The sequence below is a fragment of the Panthera uncia genome (assembly GCF_023721935.1).
Source record: "Panthera uncia isolate 11264 chromosome A3 unlocalized genomic scaffold, Puncia_PCG_1.0 HiC_scaffold_11, whole genome shotgun sequence".
In the NCBI taxonomy this organism is placed as follows: Eukaryota; Metazoa; Chordata; class Mammalia; order Carnivora; family Felidae; genus Panthera; species Panthera uncia.
In genome coordinates this window covers 44,273,258-44,300,520 of record NW_026057578.1, presented here as the reverse complement: position 1 = coordinate 44,300,520, position 27,263 = coordinate 44,273,258, and the positions used below count along the sequence as shown (strand labels likewise).

The following is a 27,263-nucleotide window of genomic DNA, read 5'->3' as shown; positions in this document are numbered from 1 at the left end:
TTTTTTTTTTTTTTTAATGTTTATGTATTTATTTTGGGAGAGAGAGAAGGTGGGGGGGAGGAGGAGAGAGAAGGAGAGTGAGAATCCCAAGCAGGCTCTGCACTGTCAGCACAGAGCCCGACATGGGGCTCAATCCCACAAACTGTGAGACCATGACCTCAGCTGAAACCAAGAGTTGGGCGCCTAACCCACTGAGCCACCCAGGCTCCCCTGGCTTGCATTCTTAGCATGATAAAGAGCATATCCCAAATCATGCTACATGGGCAGAGTGGGCTGTGGTTAGTGAATGATCTACTCCAGGTACACTCTAGGCACTCATGAAATATGTGGGAGGCGAATGAAGCCCTCTGCAAAGTTATTAGTTGATACTACCCATGAAGAATTGTTGTTTAAATAATTATATATCTTTAATTTCTTTACATTCTTCACATTATCCAGGGCAGACAGTGGGAGCATAATAGATTCTTGTGGCATTCTCCCACATAGATTGAATCCTACCTGAAAGAAAGAGGATTCCTGTATAAATTAGGGTTGGGCTTGACTGCCTACAACAGAAAACCTAGCTTAAACAGAAAATAGCTTTAACAGGATGGAAGACAATTTCTCTTTTACGCAAAGGTAATCTGGAAATATGAAGTCCAGGGTTACTGAGTACCATAAACTTATCAAAGACCCAGACTTTTACCTGCCTAACTCCCCATCTTAGTGCAAGGTTTCCATCCTCACAGATGGCCCAGGATGGCTGCTGGAGATCAGACATCACATCCCCACTCCAGGTAGCAGAAAGAAGAGAAGGGGGAACAAAAAAGGAGCCTCCCTCCTAGCTGAGCCACTCCCTTTAAGCGTCCTTCCCAGAATTCCCATTCCAACTACATCTGCCTCCATCTCAGTGGCCAAAACTGAATCATATGGTTATGCCTGATGCAAGGGAGGCTGGGAAAGAGTTGGGTGCAATGCTGCCTTGGATAAAATCGAGGTTCCATTATTAAGTCTAAAGGGAGCAATGGCTATTGGGGGCAACCTAGTGGCCTTTGCCATAGTTCCTTAAACTGCTATAATACATTGCATAAACTTCTTCAACTTGCATTTTTCTTATATTGCTCTTATCAACTCCATCTGTACCAATCCTTTGTACACCCTTATTCCTCATCTGGATATTCTCATTATTTTGCAAACATTATAAAAAGTGAAAATCATTGCCACCCTATGGCACTCGCTTCTGGCCATTCTTACACATTTACATTAGAAGAAAAGTGTTTTGGGAGTTGAGTTGAGTGACCTTTACTGGATTTCATCGATTCTAGGAGGCACACTTTTTTCACATCTTGGCATCCCTGAAATCAACCTCACAGTCAATATCATCTTAATCACTGCAGTCAGCAGGCAGCGGCAGTGACACAATTCCTTTCCTGGGTGTGGGTGACTTGTTCATGGCTATTCACTGGCATAACTTCCAGAGAATCCTGTGTGTTATGTGTGCAACTGCTACTGACAATGTCTTCAAAAAGACTGCAGCATGATTTGGCATTAAAATGAACACTTACTGTGTTCCCATAAAGGCCTGAAAACTGAACGGCAGGGTGCAAATTTGATATTAGTGAATCAAATATTAGTCATTGGAGGAATGGCTGTCATTCCATATTTTCTTGCAATGCAAAAATCAAGTGCTTTGTAGGAGCAAATAAAGGATGACAGATACCCACAAGTAGATACCTGTGTTACATTTGTTACTGAGACACCGGCAAAAGTTTTATTCCCATCACATAGCAAACAGTGCAATTGAAGGGAATGTAAATTGCCTCTCTTCTCTGAATAGATGAAAGAAATTTCAAAGCAATGAGATTTATATGACTGATTCATATTCTATTCAGGACTCCCATTAAAACATTGTGTCATAGCTTAATTTGCCATTTTTTTTCCTTCATGGTACATAAAATAAGGTACAATTTATAAATGATAATGTCTTAGATTTGATAAATTGATTTACTTGTTTTTAATTAAGTAACTGCCCCTGACAAGCAGCTCATAAAATCATTAAAAGTTTGATTGCGTTGGGGCACCTGGGTGGCTCAGTTGGTTGAGCGGACTCTAGATTTCAGCTCCGGTCATGATCTCACAGTTTGTGAGTTTGAGTCCTGCATCAGGCTCTTTGCTGGCAGTGCAGAGCCTGCTTAGAATTCTCTTTCCTCCCACCCTGTGTCTCTCTCACTCTCAAAATGAATAAATAAACTGTAAAAAGAAGTATTATTGCTTTGATGCATACATGAGCATTGGCAAGGGAGATCCACTGATGGTTTTTCAGAGACACAAGATTCACTGATCCCCAATGTCAGGCACACTGGCACGTGTACCACGATAACCTCAAATGGCTCCATATCCCTTCCTTCCTACCTTGAGTCATGTCACATGTTTATTTTTTTTAAATTTTTTTTTAATGTTTATTTTTGAGAGAGAGAGAGAGACAGACAGAGTATGAGCAGGGGAGGGACAAAGAGTGAGAGAGGGAGCCATAGATTCTGAAGCAGGCCCCAGGCTCTGAGCTGTCAGCACAGAGCCCGACGCAGGGCTCGAACCCACGAACTGTGAGATCACGACCTGAACCGAAGTTGGACGCTCAACCGACTGAGCCACCCAGGCGCCCCTCATGTCACGTGTTTAGAAATGTCCCCAGAGCCTCTGCATCACCTTAGTTGAATCTTGTCTGGCATGTTTCAGCTACTTGACACTCCAGGTATCATCTTTCATACAGTGTCCCCTACAAAGGGAAGAAATGACTTCTCCAGTGTGAACACACAGGGAAAGGCAGGAATGAAGCAAATCCCTGGCAAGGAAATGGTTTGCAGGATCAATAACCTGATCCTGTATTGTTTTCAAAGCACAAATTACTACTACAGTGCATAGGTCTCTCTTGAGAAACTTCACTGCTGCTTAATTATTCTCAATTTCTATATCTCCATGAAAGACCCACTTGTGATAAAATAAAATGAAGGTATGGCCTCAAAGGTTTTACAAACACTCAAATTCAAAAGTGAAGGAAGGCACTCCTCCTGTTAAATAATGCCCTTCTGGAGTGATGACATTCTCTTTTATGTATCTGAAGACAAGAATGGTCCTCCAGGTATTAAATGAAAATTGCATATCTGAATGTGTTTACAATAAATAATTTAACTCTGAATGTCTTAATAATTAGGCAAGGAATCAGAAAAATAATCTGTGATAAATTTTCTTGAGATTTTTGTTAAATTAAAAAAAAAGTTGTATTGTTTGTTGTTTTCCTTTTCTAAAAAAGTAAGAGTGAGGGTTATGGAGAATGTATGGGGTATCATCCATCTGAATACTACTTGCTTAAAGAAAGAGGACCTCCAGTCATCCTCTTTCCATTCCACATCATAAAGGATGGGACATGTAGCTTATCAGGGATGCCTGAACAGTTGATACTTAGCCACTGGCTTGAAAATATTTTGCACTTAATATCATGGAAGTAGACTGGAATCTTCCCTCATACCTACAGAAGGAACTTACATATACATAGCAGAGAGTTACAATGTCACAGAGTCCTGTCCCTAGTCAGAGAAATAATTAGAAAAAGTATTCGTATAAAATTCCAAAGCCAGTCTAACTTGGTGGAGAAGGCAGGTGGATACGTGGAATGATTCTGAGGGCATTAAGATAAGCCCATTCAGTATCCTGCTGCCTGAAATTCTGCCATCAAAACTTTAATGTAGAGCTTAATGCAACAATGTCAACTCAACAAATACACATTGAGCATCTACCATGTGCCAAACACTGACCAGTGTGTTGAGGTAAGAATGAGGCATGGTTCCCATCTTTAATTCTCATTAAGTCAGATGACAGACCTATAAACAAATAAAATACAGTATATAAAATGCAGTGATAAGGGTAATGTGTCAGGAAGCTATTGCTGTGTAACAAACCAACCCAAAACTGAGTGAATCGAAAGAACAAACATTCTTTAGCTCAGGTTACTGTGGGCCAGCAGTATGGGCTGTGCTGAGCTAGGCAGTTCTTCTGGACCCAGCTGGGAGGCTGTCGGATCAGCTGATGTTTGGGTGGTCTAGGATGGCAAGGAAATCTTCTTACATAAAGTGCTGGCTGAGCTGGATTTGAAAGGATCAATATGTCCAGATGGACAAGGGAGAGAACAACTTTCTGGATGAGAGGTGAAAAGCCAGGACAAGGGTCTGCAAGGGTGACACATCCCACTGAAATACAGATCAGTCTTTACTAATGCATTTTCAGGTGATGTCCCGAGAAGGCAGGATGGTCCTGCCTGGACAATACAGGAAGCAGACACAGAAGGGGATGCGAGGAGTAGAGCAGGGGTCTGGAGAGGAAGCTAGGAGAGAAAGCCAATGACCAACTGTGTTCATGCTGCCATCTCCCACCTTTGGACACAGAATAAGATGAGAACTTTCTATTTGTTCTCCCAGGGGATAAGCTGTTTGCTCAGGTTGAGTACCTGGATATTTGCACTGCTGGTTTAGGCCTCGGGTTCATTTGTTAGGAAAATGACACCTGTGGAGGAGAAGTCATTTTCCTGAGCATCTCTGTCCAAGTGAGTGCTGTTCCACAGATACAGCTTTTCAATCTTGCTGTCTCCCCAACATTTCTTTATTTTCACCCCTGGTTCTTTTCAACACGGCCTGCATGTCCTGACTCTAATTTTCGTTTGGAAGGTGTGCCTTCAAGCATGTTTTCAGTCTTTCAATTAGGCTCATTATTCCTGTTGACATCCAATTGTATCTCTGGGTGAGTCTGAAGAAATTAAGCATATCTCTTTCATCTCAAAGCAAACAATGGTTTGTATTCTTTTTCACATGACTTTAAAATTCTGCACACCAAAATGTTCATTGGACTTTTTTGTAAGAGCAATGCACAATGATTGTTTTGAAGGAAGAAGCCTTTCTGAACATTCCTGTGGAGAATGCTAAGGCTAAAAACAAAGTTCAAAGGAATTTGGTCAGAATCAATGATTCAAGGGAAGGACTTGCAGGAAGGAAGACAATAAATCCAGACTCTTTTTAAATTGAAAAGAAGAGGGCTAGGCAGAAATCTCAGCAGGAAGAAGCTGAAATACTATATTTATAGTATAGTATAGTGGGAGTGGCCACTGCCCAATTAAAGTAGAGAGATATTTTAATAAAACACAGGGAGGCTAATCTCAGTCATTCAGATACTTCATATCAGAGCAGGGAAAGTAAAGGTCTTGGTCCCACTGCGAATTCTTGCAAAAAGAAGAGCTGGGTGTAGGTAAGTGGTGAACCAGTGAATTCTACTCCTGAAACCAGCATTGTGCTGTATGTTAACTAACTGGAATTTAAATAAAAATTTGAAAAGAAAAAAAAGAAAAGAAGTGCCTACTGCATGGAAGAAATCAGTACAGAACATTCCCACTTTCCTCATTCTTTGAATCAATTCCTAATGATTTTGACAACACTTTTTGGAAAGGCTAATTCCATGTTCTCAACAGAAAATTCTCCAAAATAAGCATTTATATATCTGAAGTTATCTCACACACATACACACACACACACACACACACACACACACACACACACAGCAATAACAATCCTGCTGTAATTAATTAGTACAAAAGGCCTTGCCATGCCTGGAAGGGGAGCTGGCTTGCCACTGATAGCTGGGAACCACCTATGGGATGGCAGGTGTGACTTTCAGGGTGTTTGGGACCCCACACACAAAATCAAGCAGGAGTCTTTGGGAAAGTATTCCCCTTTGGTTCATTCTGTTCTATGTTCAAACACAAAACTATTTTCAAAAAGAAACCCCCTAAAATCCCTGTTGGTGGGACGGAAGGGAATAGGCAAGCATACTGCCCTGTCTTTACACCTGTGCACCACTGACATCATGCTTCAGTGCAAAGACAGGCCGGCACTTCTAATTTCTCACATGCACGTCAGTGGTAAACAGTCCCAGCGTTCGTGTTAATGACACCATCTGGCGCCTCCCATAACTGTGTAGCATTCGGCTTCCAAACAAGATGTAATGGCAGCAACACATGAAACCCACTGACATTTACAGTAAGGAAATTTATTATCAGTCATCGGTTTGGTATAAATGTGTTTGCATGACTGCTGGGGCTATAAAATCATCACCTTTGCCAGGCAAGCGAAGGTGCAATAAATAATGGATTTTAAGCCATGCATGTACTACCAAATCATTAAACATTTATCACACAGGCACAATAGCATCTTAAGCAACAGTTACCACTTGAAAAATTAATGCCACGTTTGAGGGTTAAATGAAAACCATTTAGTCTAAGCTTTAATGATTTTGAATTTGGTTTGGTATGAAACAGAAGGATTTTTTTTCATTTTTATTTTTTAGCTGAATATGATGTATATATAAATAGCTCTTTTATAATAATTTTCTCATGGAAAACCACCGCCCCATGCTCTTTTGTTAAAAAAAAAAGACTAAGAAACATAAACTGAAATGTTTCTTAAAAAAAATCATTGATAAAACCTTTTCAAAACTAGAAATGACACAAGAAAGGTTCTTTAGGAATCAGATTGTATTCTTCCCTTTAAAATCCTTAATGGATCAGTCAGTATGGTTGCAATTAAATCATTTTAACGTGGAATTAAGGAAATAAGTAAACATTAAGTCACAACACACTAAATCCCTCAAGTAATCTAGCCGCATTTGTCCCTATTACTTACTCCTTTAAAATACTCTCCCCACGGGGGGCCTAGTGATTTTCTCTTATGTAGTTGTTCATTGGGTGCCCATAGCTTAAGATAAATTCACAGAATAATTCAAAATACAAATAGACTGGGGGATGGTTTTTCGCGTTACGTTTATGGAGAATTTATCAAAGAAAACCATTCAAAGGAACAAAGAGGAACCTAGGTGGGAGCCAGTTATTTATTTTCTTCTACATCACAGACCAGGGGAGGCAGGAAGTCAGTGGCTGCCCTTACACAAGCCTCCGCATGTGGGAAGTCAACCAGCAAGCCAGACCTGGACCAACACAGTGGGCTCAGGAGGCTCTGTCGTGGGCCACGACAAGGAGGACAGGTTGTTAAAACAACACCATCTCGATGCGTAAAATGATCACCTAGCAAGGGGAAACAGAGCCAGCCCTGTTTGGTGTGTGGCACCGTTTTAAAAAACAGTTTTAGTTAGATATCAAAAACTGACTGAATTAGAGATTTCTAGTTTGTGAGTGAAGCTTAACTCCTTGGTGGGAGCTGTTGTGCAGTTTTATGGGTCTGCAACACTGGGACTTCCCTCTTGAGTATCCTGCCCCCTCCAGTGCACACACCCTGAACAGGCAGTGGGGGAGGAGAGGAGGGGGGTAGCCCTGGAAGGAAGGGCAAGATGGTCTGCAAAGCACATCAAGAAGCCTGCATGGGAGCTCTGCTCCTGATCCTTAAATCAATGGAAGGAAGTGTGGAGATCTTCATCTCTGGTAACCATTGTCATCTAAGTGGCTCAGGGGGTTGCCTCCTCTTTGTATACTTTAGAACTGAAATCCAAGGTTTTGTCATGATGAGGGCTTCCTCAAACCCCTGTGGGGGGCGTCTGTTCTCTGGAGAACAGGAGTGGGGGTGTACAGAAATGGAGAAATCACTGCAATGTCCTTCCACGGATATACACGTGCACCCCTCTGCTTATCCCAAGTCACAGGGAGAAGGTCAGTTCTCCTGGGCAGACAGAAGAGTGGGTGGCCACTTGCTCTGCATTGCTATCTGTAAAGACCAGGAAGGCATCATCGTTTTATCCATTACACGAATGAATGGTTAATTAGTGGGATTGTGTGGAAGTGAACCCAATCCATTGGGTACTATCATAAAATGACATGTATTGCTTGAGCCGTGTCATTAAAAATACCAAGTAGGGGAATTTTTCTAAAGCAGCTCCTCTCTCCAATATCCTATGTGAGGGCCACACACTGGCCCAGTCCTTCCATCTGTCACTAATTAATTTAAATATTTCCTAGAGTTCTAGCTGTTATATTATGTGTTCTGGAAATGACAATCAGGGCTCTCCCCAGAGGTAGAGAATCAATGAATAACACCAAGAAGACCTTGCTCATTTCTGTCAAAGTTATGCCAGCTCCCATACACTTTATTAATCATTCTGCCTTCAAGTGTGTGTGTGTGTGTGTGTGTGTGTGTCTGTGTGACAGAGAGAGAGAGAGAGAGAGAGAGAGAGAGAGAGAGAGAGAGAGAAAGCATGCAAGAGCACACCATGGCAAAAACAGCTCTCCTAAGGGTGCGATCCAAGTCGCCAGCCTGAATACAACTGTGAAATGAAAAAAACAGTTAACAATGAAGGAAGAGAAACAAAAAGCAATTCAACAGATGCATGTCATTTTTACTCTTCAGTGTGGATCGGTTTTTCTTGTTAATTATATCACCTATTCTTTCCTTATATTGATAATTACATAATTACATGAAACAGATGGGTGACAGAATGCGCCCAGATGGCGAGAACATAAACAGGCTTACAAATTGCTTATTCTTGAGCATATTATAAAGAATTATTTAATAATACATAGATTTCTATACTTTACACATCTGTTAAGTAGAGCCTTCAAAATAGCAGTTACTTTGTCGTTTTTTTCTTAAACAGACACAATGCCTTCCCCAGGAATTCCTAAGAGGTCAACTGCCATCTAGGTAAAATATTTAACCTTTTCCAAACATTTGGATACCTGAAATTCTAAGCTCTTTTCTGAGTTGGGTATTTTCCCCCTTTATTAAAAATAGAAATCATGTTTCAAGGGAGTCACAACACCACATAGCTCTGGTCTTCTTTGAGCAAAAAGCTACGGAAGGTTACAAAGAAAAGGGTTTACATACAAAATTTGAAATGTTCGAACTGCATCAGTTGGGCTTCTGTCATGCGAATCATTTCAAATAACTGTGAAATCAAAGGCAAAGCATCAATGCTGTGTCATTGGGTGTGTGTCCCCATGGGACTGCGGCAAGGTGGAGGCGGTTCTCACATGGGGGCAAGGGGCAGGCCCAGGGACAGCCTGGGTTTCTGACAGGTATGAAGAAGGGAAATCAGCTCCTTCCTCCTGGCCCCCACTGTCCCATCGTGTCAGGTCTCTGCTTAAGTGACCCTTACCAGAGAGGCCTTTTCCACCCCCCACCCCTTATCCTCCATCATCTCTTGGGCTTTCTTCTTGCCACCACCTGGCATCGTGTCTCTGTCCATCGTGCGCTTCTCTCACTAGGACACAGGCACCAGGATGGCAGGAATTGCCTACTTTACTGCTGCAGACTTGGTGCTAAGAGCAGGGCCTGCCATGTGGTCAGCACACAATAAATCCTGATACGACATTCAAAGGCTATAAATGAAGTCTCCAGCTCTGAGCTTCCTAACCAGAGATGCAGAACAGGCCCCAGGCCCATGTTTAGGCAGAAGAGTCTGCCCACACAGGCAGGGGGTGACTGTATGAATGTAGGTCCAAACCACGGTGTGTATCAGAGTCTAAACAAAGAACACAGCACCTGGACAAGTGATGTGCCAGGGTAGAGAGGCAGGTTTAGGGAAGGACAAACCCACTTGGCTCTTGGGAAGAACCTAGATAGGGGAGGCAGGGGTGAGGAACAGGACTCCAAAAGCAGGCAAACAGGCAGTGGTCATCCACTGCTCGGGGAGTTGATTATGTGTAGTACACATGCCTGGAATTCAAGCACTTCTCCAGGACAATGTCCGGATGGTGATTATCTGTACTCTTTGTATGTGCGTGCATGTGTGTATTTGTGTGTATGTGATGGGGGTGGGGAGGGATAGGGAGAGACAAAGAGAGATAAAGTGAGAGAGACAGAGGATGGTTCATAAAAAGCATTTGAGAAGATGAACTGGAAACCTAACTATGTGGTTTATCAAAAAAAAGAGCTCCTAGACCAAAGGTGGCTGTGGGGATTAAGTGAGCTCATTCTTATAAAGAATATGGAATATAACATTTACAAATGTTAACTCTCATTAGTACTTCTCCTGACTTGGCTTGGCTTTTCTTACTTTTAGCATGTTTTTGTATTTGTAAAAAAATATGAGACAAATTGAATAGTTTTATTGAATTACATAATGTTTTGTTATATTTTATTCTGCAAAGGAGATTCTTTTGGAATTTGGGCTTGGGGGGCTGTATCCCCCATCTGCTCTCCACTGGGGTGGTTCGCCAGAGGGCAGGCACGTTGGGAAAGAAAAGCCAAGCCACTGGTGTCCTGTCTCACTTCAAGCTCAAGGGAACCGGGATCTCAGCATGGCTGTCCTGAGAGGGGCCAAGGGTTCTTGGGCCCAAGGCAGCATCCTCCAGAGCAAACAGCTCCTGCAGAGCAGAACACGTAGGGAGAGGGGAGAGGGAAGACAGTGGGAACTTCCCCATGAAGAGCAGAGTCAGGCACCAACATCTGACAAGACAAAATGATAAACCATGGTCATGGACAGGGTACTGGGCATGAGTTGAACTTAGCTACTCAAATGCCTTCAGAGTCTGGCATTTGCTCCTGCCTTTAGGGTCAATCAGATCACCCAGGTGTGTATCCATCTGTGTGTCTATCTCTCAATTGGTGAGTTGTTGGAAGTCATATGGCCCAGGGGGCCACTAGCCGGGGTCCTACCAACACAGAGTGACCCCAGACCCAGTGTGCGAGGAGGGAGGCTGTCTAGTAAACTAATTAAAATGGTTGCCAATTGTATATAATTCCACGGGACATTATCAGACATCTTTGTGACCTGCTCACAAATTAAAAATTGTGATAGAAAAATCCCAGTTCAATTTTTTAAATCAACAATTATCTCTGGTTTCGTTGGAGCACCATACTGAGGGTCAATGAGCAGTGGTGAAAATGGCAATGGTGTTGGCCAGCAAAGCTTCACCGTGGTGACCGGAGAGTGCTGCCTGACACTGGCTCTCTGGCAGCACGGCTCCTTTCAGTTAAACACATAAACTACCATAAAAACCTAACAACTACCATGGTGATAATTTCAATGCACTGAATTATATTAAAAAAAACAGAACAAACAAAAACTGGGACATGATTGAAGAGTGGGAGAAGTAGGAACTATGGTAGAGTATGTAATTTATGTTTATTACCAGGGTTTCAACTGCCTGAATGGCTCAGGCCTGCCTGAACTGTAGTTGAGTCATGTTTGACATCTCAAACAAGTAACAATAAAAAACCTTTATGGCTCCCACGTTATTTCCATACCTATTTATTCTATCTCCCCCCTCCCCCCCCCGTTTTTAAGCCATCCTTTTTGTTTTCTTCTTGCTTATTAAGTTGGTTACCATGGAGATCATGACATCAGTAATCTTGACTCAGCTTAATGGTCTTGAGGCAACATACAGGATAAAGGTTTTTATTTTCCCTTAAAGAGGTTCAACCCCAGGAACAGCAGTGTGAGGACTGAGGGCAGAGCACTTCCAGCTGCTCCTCCAGTGGAGCTCCTCCTGTGCTGGGAGCAGGCATACCAGGCTCCCTTATCCGAGGCAGCACAGGGCACCCCAGCACGGGCAGGAAGGCAACCATCACTTTGCTTTCCAAGGCCCACTTGATCCTTTGCCTCTGATGTACACAAATGCCATTTTCCCTTCAGAGTTGGTGAGCATGTAAATAAGGACAACTAAACTCAGATGGCTTTATAAAAATTACTAAGTTGTGGAAAATGTTTCATCCACCTGAGCTCAATGTGAGTGTAAAATCTCTCTAGGTTCCTGGTTGGTTTCCCTGTTTCCCTAGTCTTTCACATCTTCTAAGAGAGCATATCCTACCTTATAAAACTAGAATTTATTTATTTTTTAAATCATTTTATCTATTTATTTATTTCCATCACCTATTCACCCATCCCCACACCCACCTCCCCTCTGGTAACCATCAGTTTGTTCTCTATAGTTATGAGTCTGTTTCTTGGTTTGTCTCTCTCTCTCTTTCTTTTTTTTTTTCCTTTTTAAGCTAGAATTCATTAACAAGATACAACATCTAAAAGCTTTCATGAAAAGACGTAAAAGTTAGGGTTATAATACTTTGTAATAGGTGTATCCATTGACATAAAATCACTTAAAAATGAACGGAGCCTATGTTTTTATAGTTCCTCCATGGTCCAGAAGGAGTGGGCCAGCCCCACGAGTAGCCTTCTTGGTCTGTACTCTGTGTGCATATTACTGTTATCATCATGGGGGAGGGCTACTATTTTACATTAGCAGTTGTATTTAATTCCTGACAAATCCTTGTTGACTCAAGATCCCTCCTGACTCTTCAGGCAGCATCCAGGGACACCAGCCATTGGGCAGACATGCCGCAGGAGAGTATGTGGGTCAGTTCTCTTTTTTTTCATTTCAAAGCTGATGGCAGATTGAGAGAAGGTTTTTAAGTCTCAAAAAAGCCTGACTTTTGAGTATTAAAAGCATTTGCCTCAAATGACAGATTTCAGAAGAACACACGGTGATAGCAAAGTCTATTGTCCCAAAATTGGAAAGAGGAAGAGAGTTGGAGGGAAAGAGAGACAAGTATAGCACAGGCCTCTCCTTCCCTCTGGTTAAGGCCATAAAAGTGGAAGAAAAGGACAGGATCCTCACAGAGGTTCTGGAGAATATGGGAGCAGAGAGATCTGTGCCTCACAGAGAAGTCCCTGCCACCTGTTCTGAGAAGGGTAGAGATAACTGAGGCTGGTGCCAGGGCAAGAAAGAAGATAAGGCAGGTCATGAGCTTCCCAAAGCCCAAAGTGGTGCAGGAGGTGAGGAGAAAGGGAAGCAGAGGGAGTGAAGGGAAGAGAGAGAGAGAGAGAGGAGCGTGGATGAAAGGGATATATATTGAGAAGGAGAGTGAGAAAGAGCATGCTCCAGCCAACATGACGTCAGGCTCAAAGAGTTCTCAAGGCTGTGAAGAGGAAATGTCCCCAATGTAAGTAGCAAGTGCCATTTGGGGAACCTGGATGCCAAAATAAGGGATGGTTGAGGACAAGCTGACGTTCTGAAACCCAGTGGATGCCTGTGAGGACAGGCACTACCCAAGCACCAGAAAACTGCCCCCCCACCTCCACAATGCCATGATGCTTCATGGACTCCTGAGAACTGTAATGCCTTCCCCACCACCTGTCCCCCCAAAAAGGGAAAGTTCCTGAATGGGCTCCATTTAAACTTTTAATTGTAAAATTTACTTGGAGTTGATGGAGATTACTTCTTCTCCCACCAGGTGGAGTGGAGACTCCAAGCAGAGATTCAACTGAGTCAGAGGAAATAAAAACACGGGCCAATGGAAGACTGCCATTTTGCAGACCTGATTATCTGACTCAAAACATCTACATCTGACAATAAAAAAAGAGGGCTTTTTTGCATGCTGATTATTTGCTTAGATAAAGCAAACACAATGCAAAAAGAAACCATCTTTTTAAACTGGGGAATCACAGCTTTCATTTTCAAATTCTAAAACTTCATGTTTTCTGATTAAAGAAATAGTAGCTTTACCTTTGACCTAGCAAAACAAAATAGCTTCTAGGAATTTACTGAAATTACGATGAATGTGCTCAAAAATAATAAGGATGGATATGACAGCATTGCTTATAATGATACAATTTGGATAAAAACTGCAATGACCAACATTAGGGAATGGCTACAAACAACAGTGGTGAATCTTGCGATCTGGCACCAGGATGCTGTAGTCCCAAAGCCTCAGCCTAGCAGCTGTCTGGCCTCGGGTAAGTTATGTCACACAGGACGTCAGAGCCATGAAGACAATGGATGCTACGTTCCAAAGAAGCTCCTCTTGTGAAAAATGTCAGAGCAGGTGGGCAAGCACTGGTTAAATGACTTTTAAATGCCTCATTCACAATGAAGATATCAAAGGGCAAGAAGAACAGGTATAAGAGAGGATTTTTCTGGAGATTTCCTCACTGAGAAATGTTGATATGCTCTTGGTCGCATGTCACTCCACCCCAAAGAAGACACATGGAGATGGTCTCTTCTTTCACTTTAAGTCTCCACTAAAGGTTTGGGGCCCTCAGAGACCCTCACATGAGTTGCCACCATTAATGGACTCAGTGGACTGGTGTGTGATTTCTGCCCAAGAAATGTGAAGGATGCAATAGGCAGGCCAGCTGCTGCTGGGTGATGGACAGGAAGGTGGCCCACAGTGGCTGTCTGTTGACCACAGGTGTGAGTTTTATTGTAGGTTCTTCCTATAGGGCCGCCTCTGGGGGAAATGAAGACCCAGGGCGCAGAGCTGGGAGGGTGCATTACCTTGTGCTATGGAAAGCAGGCAGGATGCCCTCAGTGACAGGAATCTCTGAGGAAACCAAGCACCTGCCACAAAAAGAGGAGGCTGGTCAGCAGAGCAGGAGCAGTCCAGACCTGCCTGCTCCCCTAGCTGCTCCTCCCTGCCCTGCCCCAGTTTCACAAGGACCGGGAATATAGTTAAATAACAAGAAACTAACAGGTTTAAACACACACACACACACACACACACACACACACACACACACACACACCCTTAACTATAATAAGCTAAATAGGTGCTACATAAGTCGGGGGCATGGTAAGTTAGAGAGAAAAGGTCCTCCCTGCCCTCCTTCCCCAGCTACAGGCTTCAGCAGGGGGAGGAGGAACTCTAATCTTCAGATGAAAATTGAGTTTTGATTATTACATGAAATGAAACTGGACCTTTCGTGGAATGAAGATGTTTTGTGATTTAGAGTGACTCACACAACTTTAATTACCTAAAAGTAAACAGAAAAATCACAGGGTAATTTGCCCACTTTCCACCTGGGTACTGGGGAGAAGCCAGCCACAGTGAGCATACTTACAGAGTGACGGAAGACAGAAATCAAGTGGCTTCATCATTATTCCCACAAGTCCTGCTGGGCTTAATGCTCTGTCTGTTACATAACCATACCTCTCCTAACCTCAGTTTCCCCCACCGCAAAATGGAGAAAATGATGCCCAGCTTCTGGGAGAACGCGATGAGGCAATCCATGCAAGCGTGTAACACAGAGCCCGGCACAGAAAGTACTCACGGGTGGCTAGGGGTGGCTAGGGGTGGCTGCTCACAGGACATGTGCAACCATTGAAAGGACACTTTATAATACTTAGTAATGTGCAAAGACATTCATAACATAGTAAGTGAAAAAGTATATTTCAAAACATCATGTTTAATTGCATGTATTTTTTTCCACAGAAAAGAATACCAAAGTAAGAACACCAAAATATTAACAAAGGTAATCTATAGATAGATTATTGCAGCTTTTATGGATTTTCTCTTTCTATTGATTTTTCCTAAAATCTCTATCAGAAATATGCACTGCTGTTGTAACCAGGAACTTTTTTCAATCAAGAGGAAAAGATGTAACTTCCTAGTCAGCATCTGTAGCTCTAATTGTGCCCTTTGTCATTTTATATCCCCAGCTACTTTAAAATACACAAAGCAAAGCCTCCTGTTGGTGCAGCCATGCCTTTCCTCCCTAAAGGCGGATTCTAAAGAAGCCACTTAGCTGTGAAGGCCAGTTCCCGCCCCGGGAGCTCAGGTCCACCCAGGAGCCTTGCTTGGCCCTAGCCCTTCCCAGCTCAGCACAGCAGTGCAGGCAGCTGATACATCCTGAGGCCTTTCTGGACCTCAGCGGCATTCATTACTCTGGCTCTGCGGGGAACAGGATGCATTTTTTTTTCTTCCTATTGGGTTGTGGCAAGAACCCGATCAATATTCAGGAAAGCCTCAGGATTTTTTTTTCCTGTTGGGAGCTGTTTTAAAAGCAGTGACACTAGTAAAGGTGGACTCAAACAAAGGACATGCTGGTAGCTTAAAAACCAGGAAGTCCTGTATTTCACTCCTGTGGTTTGGATGGGCTTTTTTTTTTTTTTTTCCTGTTGCTGGAGCTCATCTAAATGTGCATGCAGGCCTACAGGAGGCTGATGAGCCAGAGAGGGTCAGGCATGGAAGATAAGATCAGGGGAGATTATATTTTAGAAAAATCTGTTTTCAAAATAACCGAAGCTGCTATTAGGGGTGTTCAGTCAACCAAGCATGAAGCTCTCCAGGACTGGTGGGAAAGCTCCGCTCCTGAATTGAAAGAATGGTTAGGTACACTGCCCATCCCTGGTCTTGAGTTGACCAGCACTTTACCACTTGTTACCAGGAATGCTGGGTCTAATCTAAGAATGAGAGAGTGCAAAATGGTGCAGTCACTTGGGAAAATAGTTCAGAAGTTCCTCAAAATGTTGAACATAGAGTTACCAAATGAACCAACAATCCTGCTCCTAGGTATGGACACCCAAGAGAAATGAAAACATAATAGCCACATAAAAACCTGTGCAGGAATGTTCATTACAACATGATGGAAACAACTCAAATGTCCACTGACTGATGAATGGATAAATAAAATACAGTACATGCATATAATAGAGTATTATTCAGCAATAAAAAGGAATCAAGTACTGATACACGCAATAAAATGGGTGAACCTTACAAACACGGTAAGTCAAAGAAGACAGTCAGAAAATGCCACACTGTATAATTCTGTTTATACGAAATGTCCAGAGTAGGCAAATTCATGGAAACAGAAAGTAAATTAGCAGTTGTCTAGGGCTCAGGGAAGGGGTGGATAAGAAGTCACTACTAATGGCTGGGGAGACAAAAAAGTTCTGAAATTTGACGGTGATAGTTACCCAACTGTTTGAATATACTAAAAACCAATAAATTGTACAACTTAAATGGTATTTAATTGTATTATATGTGATTGTATTATATTATATGCAATTCATATCTCAATAAAGCTGTCGAAGAGAGAGAGGGAGGATGGAAGGGAGAGAGATGCTGACTATCCTACAATATCTATTCCAGAAAATAAGTATAGGATGTAGGATTGGTTTTTGATGATTCTGAGGTGTCAAGAAGTAACTTTACTTTTCACAGCTGCTTAGCTTATCACACCCTGAAGGGTGTGTTATTTCTTTTGGCATTTTTGGCATTCTATCAGCCCAAATTCTAAACAATGTCCAGGCTTGTCGATTATGCCACCAGTGTATACCCTTTCCACTCCTGGCCTCCTGAGCAAACCTTCAGTTACTCAGCCTTGGCATTTACTTGAGAACTTTCTTTTTTAAATCTTTTTTTAAAAATGTTTATTTATTTTGAGAGAGACAGAGAAAGAGAGAGAGGGAAAGAGCCTAAGTTGTCTCCACATTGTCAGTGCAGACCTGATGACATGGGGCTCAGGGCTCGATCTCATGAAATGTAAGGTCACAACCTGAGTGGAAACCAAGAGTTGGATGCTTAACCAACTAAGCCACCCAGGCATCCCTACTTGAGCACATTCTCAGAACAATGTGAAGCCACATGCAGCATGGAACTGAATATTGAGAGATTTGTAACGTAACCTATGCATGAGATCCTAGTTTTTTTCCCTCCTTTCCCGGCAGCTGCCAATACAATTTCAAAAGATTTGCAACAATAACCTGGAGAGAGAAGTGCAGACAGCCTGATCAGCTGGTGTCTAAAAACTGACCTCGGCATACCACCTTGGCCCCATGAGTCTGCTCCTTCCCAGCCGAGCCCAGCCGGGGTCAGGCTGGCCCCGAATCAGACTCAAGAGTGGAGGACTCGGCCAAGAGGAAAATCCGAACTGTTCTGGGGGTAAGCCAATTATCTGTGGGTCACCTTTTGATTAAGTAGCTGGTGCCAAAGATCTGGGAGATCCCAAAAGGACTCTGGCAAGCCATCTTCCTTCTCTGCGGTTTGGTTTTCCTACAATGAGTTGTGACAGCAGTACTTTACTTTTTAGATAAGAGAGTACACACGTAATGATTGAAGGTAGGGATTTGGCATCCAAATGCCTTGATTTGAAGCTTTGCCAATGAATTAGTCTTTGGACAAGTCATTTACCCTCCTTCCCTACAAGCCTGTTTTCTTTAGATATGTTGAGGAGGGTAGTAGAATTGACTATTTACAAGTGCCAGTGTGAGCATTAAATGAGATGATTCATGGGAAGCCTTTAGTAAGAGCTCTATACTGTCAATAGAAGTGGTTGCTGTTGTTATTTTGTAACCTTTTCTAAGAGGAAGGGATTATGAGAATAAATCACTGATGTCACAGAAGTCATTCTTATGTACACATGTGTACTACACATAACACTAAACTAGATGGTGTTCAGAGAATTGGAAGGAAATGACCACAGAACTTGTACTATTTGGAGAAAAAAAAAAGAACTCATGTAAATTTTTCTAAGGATGTCAGAGAAAAGAGTTCCTAAATAAGAGCAAATACATCTCCTGTTCGTAGAACAAATGGCTGAGAAATGGCTTGAAAAAGCAAACTTGACCCATGGGCTGTAAAGTGGGTTACTTTCATTTCAAGATAATATCGCCATGGTCACATTAAGGTGATCAGTGCATATACGATGTTGAAAAACGTGGGTACACATTTTTAGAAACCTCTACCAAGGAGATGCTACTGGGCTGATTTTAAAACACATGCACACATCCCGACTAGAAGAACAACCAAGGGAAGTCTAACCATGGGCAGCGAAAGTTTCCAAGTTTGAAGGGGGGGGGGTTGGGGAACAATCAAGCTGGGGAAAATCTAGCAGGTGCTCAGAGAATAATGCAATTTCCTAGGGCAGCAGATGCACAAGTGAAACAGTATCCAGTAACAGTCCATCAGATGGTAATTATAGCTGGACTGGGGAAGAACAGCAGAGATGAAAAGGGACAATTCCAAGGGTAACTGAATGCCAGTGAGTGACATCTTCCTGAGAGATCACATACCAGCAAAAAGTGAGCCAGCACTTAGCTCTGAGAATGGGGGTTTAAATAAACTGTCATTTTCCTTTGTAGAAAGACAAAGGGAAAACGGAGGCCTCAAAGAATTCATTAGTCAAGATTTAAACAGACCATCACTAATAAACCCCCACAAAAAAGTAACAACAGGGATTGATGGCCCTGAAAGTATGATTCCTGAAATGATTCTGTCATCTGAAAGATGATGGCTTGGTTTAGTCCCAAAAATTTGGGGGGGGGGGGAGAGGGAGAGAGAGAGAGAGAGAGAGAGAGAGAGAGAGAGACAGATGAGTTCACCCTCTAATTCTATGAATCACATAAACTAGGATGAAGAATTAGAGACACTGAAGTGGATGACAGGGAGAATCTAGGATACTGAAGCAAGGGTAGGAGCTGTTTTAGCTCAAGGAAGATTTTCCGGGATTTCATTTCACAAATAGGACTCATTTAAAATCCCACTCTTAGAAAGGAAACAATGCCTCAGAACAAACTCATTCCCTACCAAGTGATTGTGCAGAACCCATTGTGGCTACTCCTTCTGAGTCTGGCTGTCAGTACCAGGGACCAATGCAGCCCTCTCCCATCCTTGTTTAATCAGACCAAGCAATCCCACGTTAATACTGACACTAGCCTGTAAGTTCCCAGATGGGAAGGTGTCACAGTCATCTCTGAATCCCTGTGTAGGAGCAGAAAAGGAAAGAAACTGGAACCACCCTGAAGTAAGTGTGGGTCAAACTGCTCCATAGTCCCTAATATGGCCATTCAATTAATTCGGCCAAATTTAAGTGTTTCCCTAGTCATAGTTTTCACGTATGTGGGCCATGCTGATTCATTTAATAAAAAACTCCCACCACAATAATTCCCAGAATGTACATGCACTGACCAAGATGGCCAATTCAAGCTGAGAAATGAGTCTTCCAGGCCTATCCCACATGATCATGGTCTTGATCAGAAAAACATCTTCTCTCTTATCCATAATCTGTACTGGCTGACTATGGAGATATTACGACGAATTTGGGGGGGCGTACCTTTGTAATGTGGGATGAAAATCATTTGTATGTTTCCCAGGTCCTTTCTTATGACCCAATATGGGGTGGGCTGTCAATTAATGAAAGCCATAGGGAAGGTATTATGGCAGAGTCACCTATCCTCCAAACCAGGCAGAAACCACCAGGGCCTTGAAGTAGGGAGGGGGCATATTTCCCTGCCACGCAGTGATGAATTTCAATCACTGCTGGCTTGTGCCAGATTCAAATTGGCAACCCACAGAGATGAAACACTTTCTATCCCATTACTCATGCCTGGAACGATCTGTTCCCTTGAAGACTGGCTTCCTAGGTGAAGGCGAGGGAATGGATGGTCACTCTGAGATGGTTTAAGTAGGGTAAAAGGTATGAAAGGCAAGTGCCCAGCCAGAGAAATGTGCGGACATGGTGAGGGAGCTATATAACCTCCACGTGCTGGTTGGGGGTGGGGAGAGGGGGCGTTAAAACTTAAAGGGAAAATAGAAGGCATTCATCTAGTAATGAGTCACTCAGTTTCACTCAGTTCAATGGCTGCAACACTATTGCTCTGCTAAGAAAACAATGCTCTTAGGGCTCTATAGAAATTCCTCTTAAAACATTTCTATTTGGCTCACCCTGTCTCAGGTCATCAGCCTAAAACATTAAATCCAATGAAAATGTTGAAAAGAAAAAAATAATTTAAGATAATATAATTCCACATTTTAATTTTCAAATGTCCAGGCCCATCCCATGTGGATTATGCTCTTGAAAATCTTTTCACCACACTTTTAAGATTTCTAAAACTTTTACTAAATCTTATTTGCTGAACTAAATCTTGACTAAGACCTTCTTAAGAAGGAGTACAGTAAGCAGCAGTAAAGGTGTTTCTTCAGAAGTCAAAATTCAGAGGTATAATAAACAATGCAGCCCAGCGAAGCAGGTACCAAGCATCAGTTCCACCTGCCTGGTAACTGGCTGCCTTCCTGGACCAGAGATGTGAACAATCCATCCCCTGCTGTGCCTTGATATAAGCCACGGCTCTGTGTTGTGGGGGTGGGTACATAGCACGCCAAGATCACTATAGAAAAGGCCACTACATGTAAGCAACAATTGCAACTCATACTAACCTGGGAAGTCATGATAAGATTATTTTTAATGAAACAAAATGTTTTTTCTGGCCTTTTCCCTACTTGGAGTTCCAGGCTCTGGAGATTCCTGGGGGTGAGCGTAGAGAGAAGCTTCTGGTACTCAGAAAAACACTGCTCTTGATAACCAGGTGACAGCTCCGCATTCCTCCCCTCCTGGTCCAGCCACAGAACTCATGCCACCAGAGGGCTGGCTCAAGGTGCCAGAGCCCTATGAGGGCTTCTCCTGGCCTCGTCGTATGGTCTCTCCATACTGGAAGGAGTGTCAGCAGTCACTGTAAAAGGGCGGCATCTCTCATCCTTACCCTGATCCGACACAGAAATTTCATCCTTATACTTGGTACCTGCAGCTCCTTCTCCTGGGATCAGCACAACTCTATGGAAGCTGTGTTTCACTGAGCTATAGAAGAAGCCACCCTCTCTGACCCTAAGGCACTGTCTTTGTGCCAAATCTGTAGGTCTTTGCTGTCATTCCAAAGGAGTCCAATCCCAGGATCTGTACCACAAAACAGACCATCTGGTGGCCATCCCAATGATCCTCCAGATCGGCTCGGGCACTCTTATCTTTAGAGTGGACAGACGGTGCCCTGCAATGCGTTGGGCCCTGCTACCTAAAAACTCACGCTGGCCCTGGATGAAATATATATATTGGGAATTGCTTCAAAATGATAAGGAGGAAGGGGAAGTGATGGGGGCGGGGGGTAGAGATCCAAAATTGGCCAAGAATTGGAAATTTCTGAAGTTCAGTACCAACTATCTGGGAGTTCAGTGCTACTCAACGTGTGGTCTGAGATAGGTGCCCATGTAGTAAGTGCAGAGACTGAGAGAGGCATTCAACAGTTTTACAGCAATTGGACAGAGTAATTCTGTGTCTGTTAAATCTAATAATAAAATAATTGGACTTGAATCTTATCTGTCTTTGTTTTAAATTCATTTTTAAGAAATTCACCTTTTATAAAACTATCAGCCTATGATGGATTAAAAAAAAAAAAAGGAGATAAATTCTGTCAGCACCACAGAATGAGAAGCCCTGCTTCATCTGGTCCTCTCCACTTTTGTATATGCTCGATATTTCCCATCATAGAGAGTTAGGAGGGGAAAGAATTGCTACTGATTTTCAGTCTCTACTCAAATATAAATTTAGAATTTCTTGTTTATTTTACAAATATAGAGATGAATGTAGAACTAAAGCAACCTTGGGTACAGCCAGCAGGTGCCACGAAGCTGGGTCTTGGTGGAACCCCGCCCCCGCCCCACCCAGCAAAGTGGGAGCCAGGGGCAGCAGAATGATGTGCTTCCTGCAGCACCAGGGTTGCCCAAGCTGTTTATTTGAGCACCATATCTAGCAACTCCTTGGCTAACATTTTGGAGAATTTAAACCTTCCACTTTCCTCTCTCACAATGTACAAACATCAGCACACTAAGGGAATTTTTTTTCAACTTATTTAAATGGAAGTGTATACAAATACTACGAGCCTACATATGGAAGTAAACTTGACAAAATCATGCTTTTCCAGTTAGAACATGGCCGTGTGTACACACACATGTACATTTCCATTTTTAAAGTGAAATCTAGGTTCTATTTTTGTTTCTTCTCCTGTTTTGGTAGAAAAAGCATCCCAGGGTTGTTCATTTTAAGGTTAAGCCTGTGCCACCCCCAGGGCAGCTAATATGGTCCTGTTAATCATCCTGACTCCCCACAGAGGAGTTTAACAAACCCAGCTTAGGACCCAAACATCTCAAACTCAGCCAGCTCTACTTTCTCTGTCCGCTTTGTCTGACTTGTGAATGCCCACTTTTGCCTAAACAAAACATCAATGGAAAGGGGAAATCTGCTTTTGAGGAAGGAGAAAGGAAACAGAAATATGCTGGGAGTTTGACCCTAGGCCGCCTGTGCTGAGACACAGCACACAAGGTGTCCCTGTGGGGTCTGTCATCCAGGGATCAGGCCACCCCTGTGTCAGGTTTCTGTGCAATAACCACCTGAGGGAAAGGGCTGCAGGGGAGCCTCCGCAGGGCACCCCTGTAAGGGCATGAGCGCCAGGCTCCCTGTAATTAAGAAGCAGCCTGCTCCCGAGAAGACAGCGCGGCCACCCCATCTGCCACGCCCGCAAGAGCTGGCACAGAGCCTCCATGCCTGCTGCCGCCCGGCTACCCACCGCGTCCTTGGAGACCGCCTTTGATGGAGCGTTGATGCCAAGTTTTTCCAGAGGATAGACAATCTGTCGTCGCGGCCGCACGGGAACCAAGTAATGAAGGGCGGATGTCAGGGAGTGGGCATAGGAGCTCTGGAACTGAAAGACAGCGATCTCTGTTTTAGGGGAGAGAATGTCAGAGCCGCGCAGCACAGACGCCTGCGTGCATGCGGCTTTACAAACACAAAAGTCTGAACTCGGCCAAACCGGGGAGGGGGAAAAGTCGGCAAATAAACAAACATACTCTTCGAGCAGAGGAATGAATTGTAGATAATGCCTGACACTAATGAAGATAATTACGAGAGTAATTACATTACTATCTCTGTGGGAATGACAGATAAACAAGTGGTTTGGTTTATGGGATTTTTCAGTACAAGTATTTTCCCCAGGAGGATATTCTTCTCCATAGTGATCATGAATCAGCTTGATTTGACCCCATTAAGCTGTGTTATCTGCGTCCTGTTAACCTTTGCGTGTTTGGCACAAGCTGCTTTAAGAAGGCACATAGATAAAAATGTCATCTGAGAGGAGGCTGAGTGCAGATGTGGAAATCTTCCTGTCTGTGAAAGTCACAGCCACTTCAACTGGACCTTTGCTGATAAAACAAGCGTTTTAAAACAAAAAGATGAAATCAGAAAGTGGGGTACGGGTGCATAAATTGGATCCTATTATTTTGACTTATATTAATTCTAAATTATGAGCTGGATTTATGCTTACTGAAATAGACTATGATAAACCATGTTTTAGGAGAATGCGTCAAAATATACATTTTACCCCACTTTTAAAACTTGGCAGAGAAAACTGAACACGGTGATTTTTATTTCTTTCACATTTATGAACCCCCTCAGGGGTTCTGGTGAAACTAACTCAGGGTATTTCAACCATTTAAACCTCAAGAGTTAAACTGTGAATCCAAAATTTTAGTATGTTTATTGAATTTAAAATGGAAAGCAAAACAAATAAAACTGAACTAAAATTAGGTGTAGTTTAATAAATAAGATGGTTTACATATGACTTATTGCTGTTCGAAAAACAGCCCCCAGGCATTTCTAAGAGCTTCTAAAAGGGATTTCTAAAATCCTTCACCATTGAACTTCACACCCTGATTGTATACACTGAAAAATAGAGCCCAGGAGTTCCTAGCCAGAATTCTGATTTTATGCCTGGAGGAGCTCTTAATACATGTCCTCACAGGAGGGCGTGGAGAAAATCATCTTGATAAAGCAAGCCTAACATTCACTTTTATTATAGTCAACTGGGAATTTATAGCAGAATTTGGAAACTCTTTCCTAATTTATCTGGTACACCTTCTTACACGTGTTTAAAGAAAGGTATGTGTGTAAATCACCTGCAAGTGCAGACTGTGAGGAAATCTGTCTCCAAATGTGTTTCTATATCTTATGTGAAATACTGTATAACACATTCCAAATTCTATATGATTGAGATAAATATGTGAATGTTTGATGAAATGTCAAAGATATTTTTTTTTTATTATGGATGCAAAAGGACTTTCATACCAACTGGGCGCATGCAGGTAACATCATGAATAAAAAGTAAGAATTTAGTATCACATCCTGAAGGTCACCACACTGGCCACTGGCCAAATGAATAGTAAAAAGAAACGGGGGGTTGGGGGGAGGATCAGGATCTTCCAGAATTGTTACCTTTCTATCTCCTGAGGTTCAAATCTAGGGCGTTCACATGGCTACGGCACCACACTTTGGTAGGAAAAATGATCATCACTAGAGCATATTGTGCATCTCACTGAAAATCCCTTCCATGTTTTTTCTTCTTCCCCATTCCCTCTTTTCTTCCCCCAAAGGCTTCTGTTAAGTAAGATGCATTGGCAAAATTATTGTTAAGGGAATTTTACTGATACGCTTCAGACTGGTTTGAAGTTTAATAAATAAGCTTACTTTAAAAATCTGCTTGGCTCATTTGTGGTAACAAAGAAAAAATGTGACGACATCAAGGATTCTGGGCAGAGCATGAGAAAGTTTTTGGTCATTAATGGGATACGATGGGACAACTAGATGGCCTAGTGATTGAACCTAATCGCTTCTCAAATCTGTATCAGGCTGAGGACCAGCTGTCAGTGACAGGCATGTATACATGTGTGTGACTTTTCTAGGCACTAGGATGCAGCTTTGAACAAGACGGACACCTCTGCTTTCATGGCAAAAGGCATAATTTAACTAGTGGAAAGTGCTCTGAAGACTGAGTGGGATAAGTAGAGGCAAGATGGAAACAGGAAGAAGAGCTTGCTATCTGTGCACTAGACCTTATACACTAGACAGTGCTTACTACAAAGTATGAGTCTTCATAAGTATAACATGCTAGGGAGACTTATACAGGTATTTACTACATAAAGGCTATGTCAGCACCACACATCTCCACTTTTTATCCAACACTCTTATGGCGGTGGTTATAGTGCCTATTTGGAATGCCGTGATAGCACAGCAATCTTATAGGACTGAACTGATTTGTTCTGTGAGTTCAAACCAAAATGCTCTTTGTTTAAAGAGCATGATAGGATCATTATGGCATTTCACTAATGCACCATAAGAAATCATTTGACTTTCATGTCCCTTAGAGCATTTTTGCAGACTTTCCAGTCTCTGCTTTGTCAATATGGAAAAGCCAACAAATTGTTCTACTAATTATGATTGTGAGTGTTTCAGACATTCAGTCTTCTGGACTTTCTCTATAGTGTAATAAAAGGGCCAAACTCAATATGGCCATTTGAAATTCATAGCCCTGTTATAATTCAAATCCATTGAGCAAGGAAGGAGTAAAATATGGCACACAACACCAATGACATCGTGAATGTGCTGGAAAAGTGCATTATGATATTCTTTTACCTTGTCTTCCCTGGATTGTGGGTAAACAGGATAGTAGAGACAGGACTTATAGCTTAAACGGAGGATCTCCTTCAGAAAAAACTTGGTGTAGTGCCGAAAAATAGGGTTCAGGGCAAAGTGATACAAGTGCCCATGTTCTTCCCGTTGGTGGTGACTGAAGTAGATGAAATCTTCAATGTTGTAATGGGATCGTATGTACTCTATATCCTAAACAAGAGGTGAGGAAAGGGCATTAAAGGATGTTTTAAACAAGTGGCATGCATTTTATGATAAGAAAAATTTTTAATTACTTTAGGTATAGTAGTAAGAAATGTGCTTATCTCTCCAGTGATTTACTACCTCATTTTGATTGTTCAAATTTTTAAAATTGAAAATTAGGTCTTCTGAAAGTTCTGATGGCTTGTCTCTGAAGGATGGCTACACAGCTTTGGAATTTGTTCCTTAGAGCCGTGGCTGCTAAAAACCCAGAGAGCCTTGAGTCTCTGCTAGGGACCAGGGGAAAGGACAACACCTTTTTCCCAGTGTTGGACAAGCACAGGACAAGCTTGTCAGTGCGACTGACTGAGCCTGTACAAAATTCAGCAGTGGGACAAGCAACAGCCACCAATGTTCTCTGGACTCATTACTATTCTCTCTTCACTATTAATGTGGAAACATGTCACCTCACCGGTCACATCCTTCGACTGGCACGTGTGGTTAGACTGATCTACAGGAAAACTGCAAGGCTAGGCCACGTCCATAGGCATTCCCTAAACATCTTATGCTTCTGAGGTATTTTATTTTTACATCGTGGAAGGTAATTTTAAAGACTAGTGAGTGTTTACTTATAAAAGAAAATATCGGGCACTCTGCTCCTGCTTCTATGGGTCCAGTTCTGACCACCACTCTTTGGCCCCCGCACTGTGGGTGGGGAAGCAGGGGCTCAACCATGCTAACTGTGTACTGATTCAGCCTGTCTTGCTTCACTTCCCAGTAGTGGACACTGTGGGGTGGGGTGCTGTTCTGAGCAAGTGTGACTTTCTTTCATGACAAGAGCAGTAAACACACCTGACATGCATGAAACATCAAACTATATGCAGATTGGAAAGCACCTACTTACATTTCTTCTTATTTTCCACAGTAGAACTGTCCTAAAAGCATACTTTCAAAAAGAAGGATTGGAGAATGCAAGGAACTTGAGTTGCTCTGTGATTGGCAAAGCTGGCACTAGAAAATTCAGGAAAATGGAAGTCTGTATCCAAGCCTATCAAGGTCCTTTGTCTTTAAAGCTTCTGCTATAAAGCACAGAGGAA

General features: G+C 42.5%; 1 protein-coding gene across 4 annotated transcripts in view; it reads right to left on the bottom strand.

Moving 5' to 3' along the window:
- Positions 1-27,263, bottom strand: part of CFAP61 (cilia and flagella associated protein 61) — a 280,634-nt gene that overhangs the window by 123,239 nt on the left and 130,132 nt on the right. Inside the window, exons 16-19 of one of the 4 annotated variants that reach the window (XM_049650102.1) lie at positions 25,972-26,178; positions 23,075-23,209; positions 3,792-3,857; positions 7-498 (exon numbers count right to left, since the gene is read on the bottom strand). In XM_049650102.1, the coding sequence (XP_049506059.1) occupies positions 3,840-3,857; positions 23,075-23,209; positions 25,972-26,178 (360 nt within the window). In that variant the 3' untranslated portion in view covers positions 7-498; positions 3,792-3,839. Of the gene's footprint in view, positions 1-6; positions 499-3,791; positions 3,858-23,074; positions 23,210-25,971; positions 26,179-27,263 lie in introns of those variants that run through there. The other 3 variants (XM_049650103.1, XM_049650101.1, XR_007461949.1) reach the window with 3 other exon arrangements.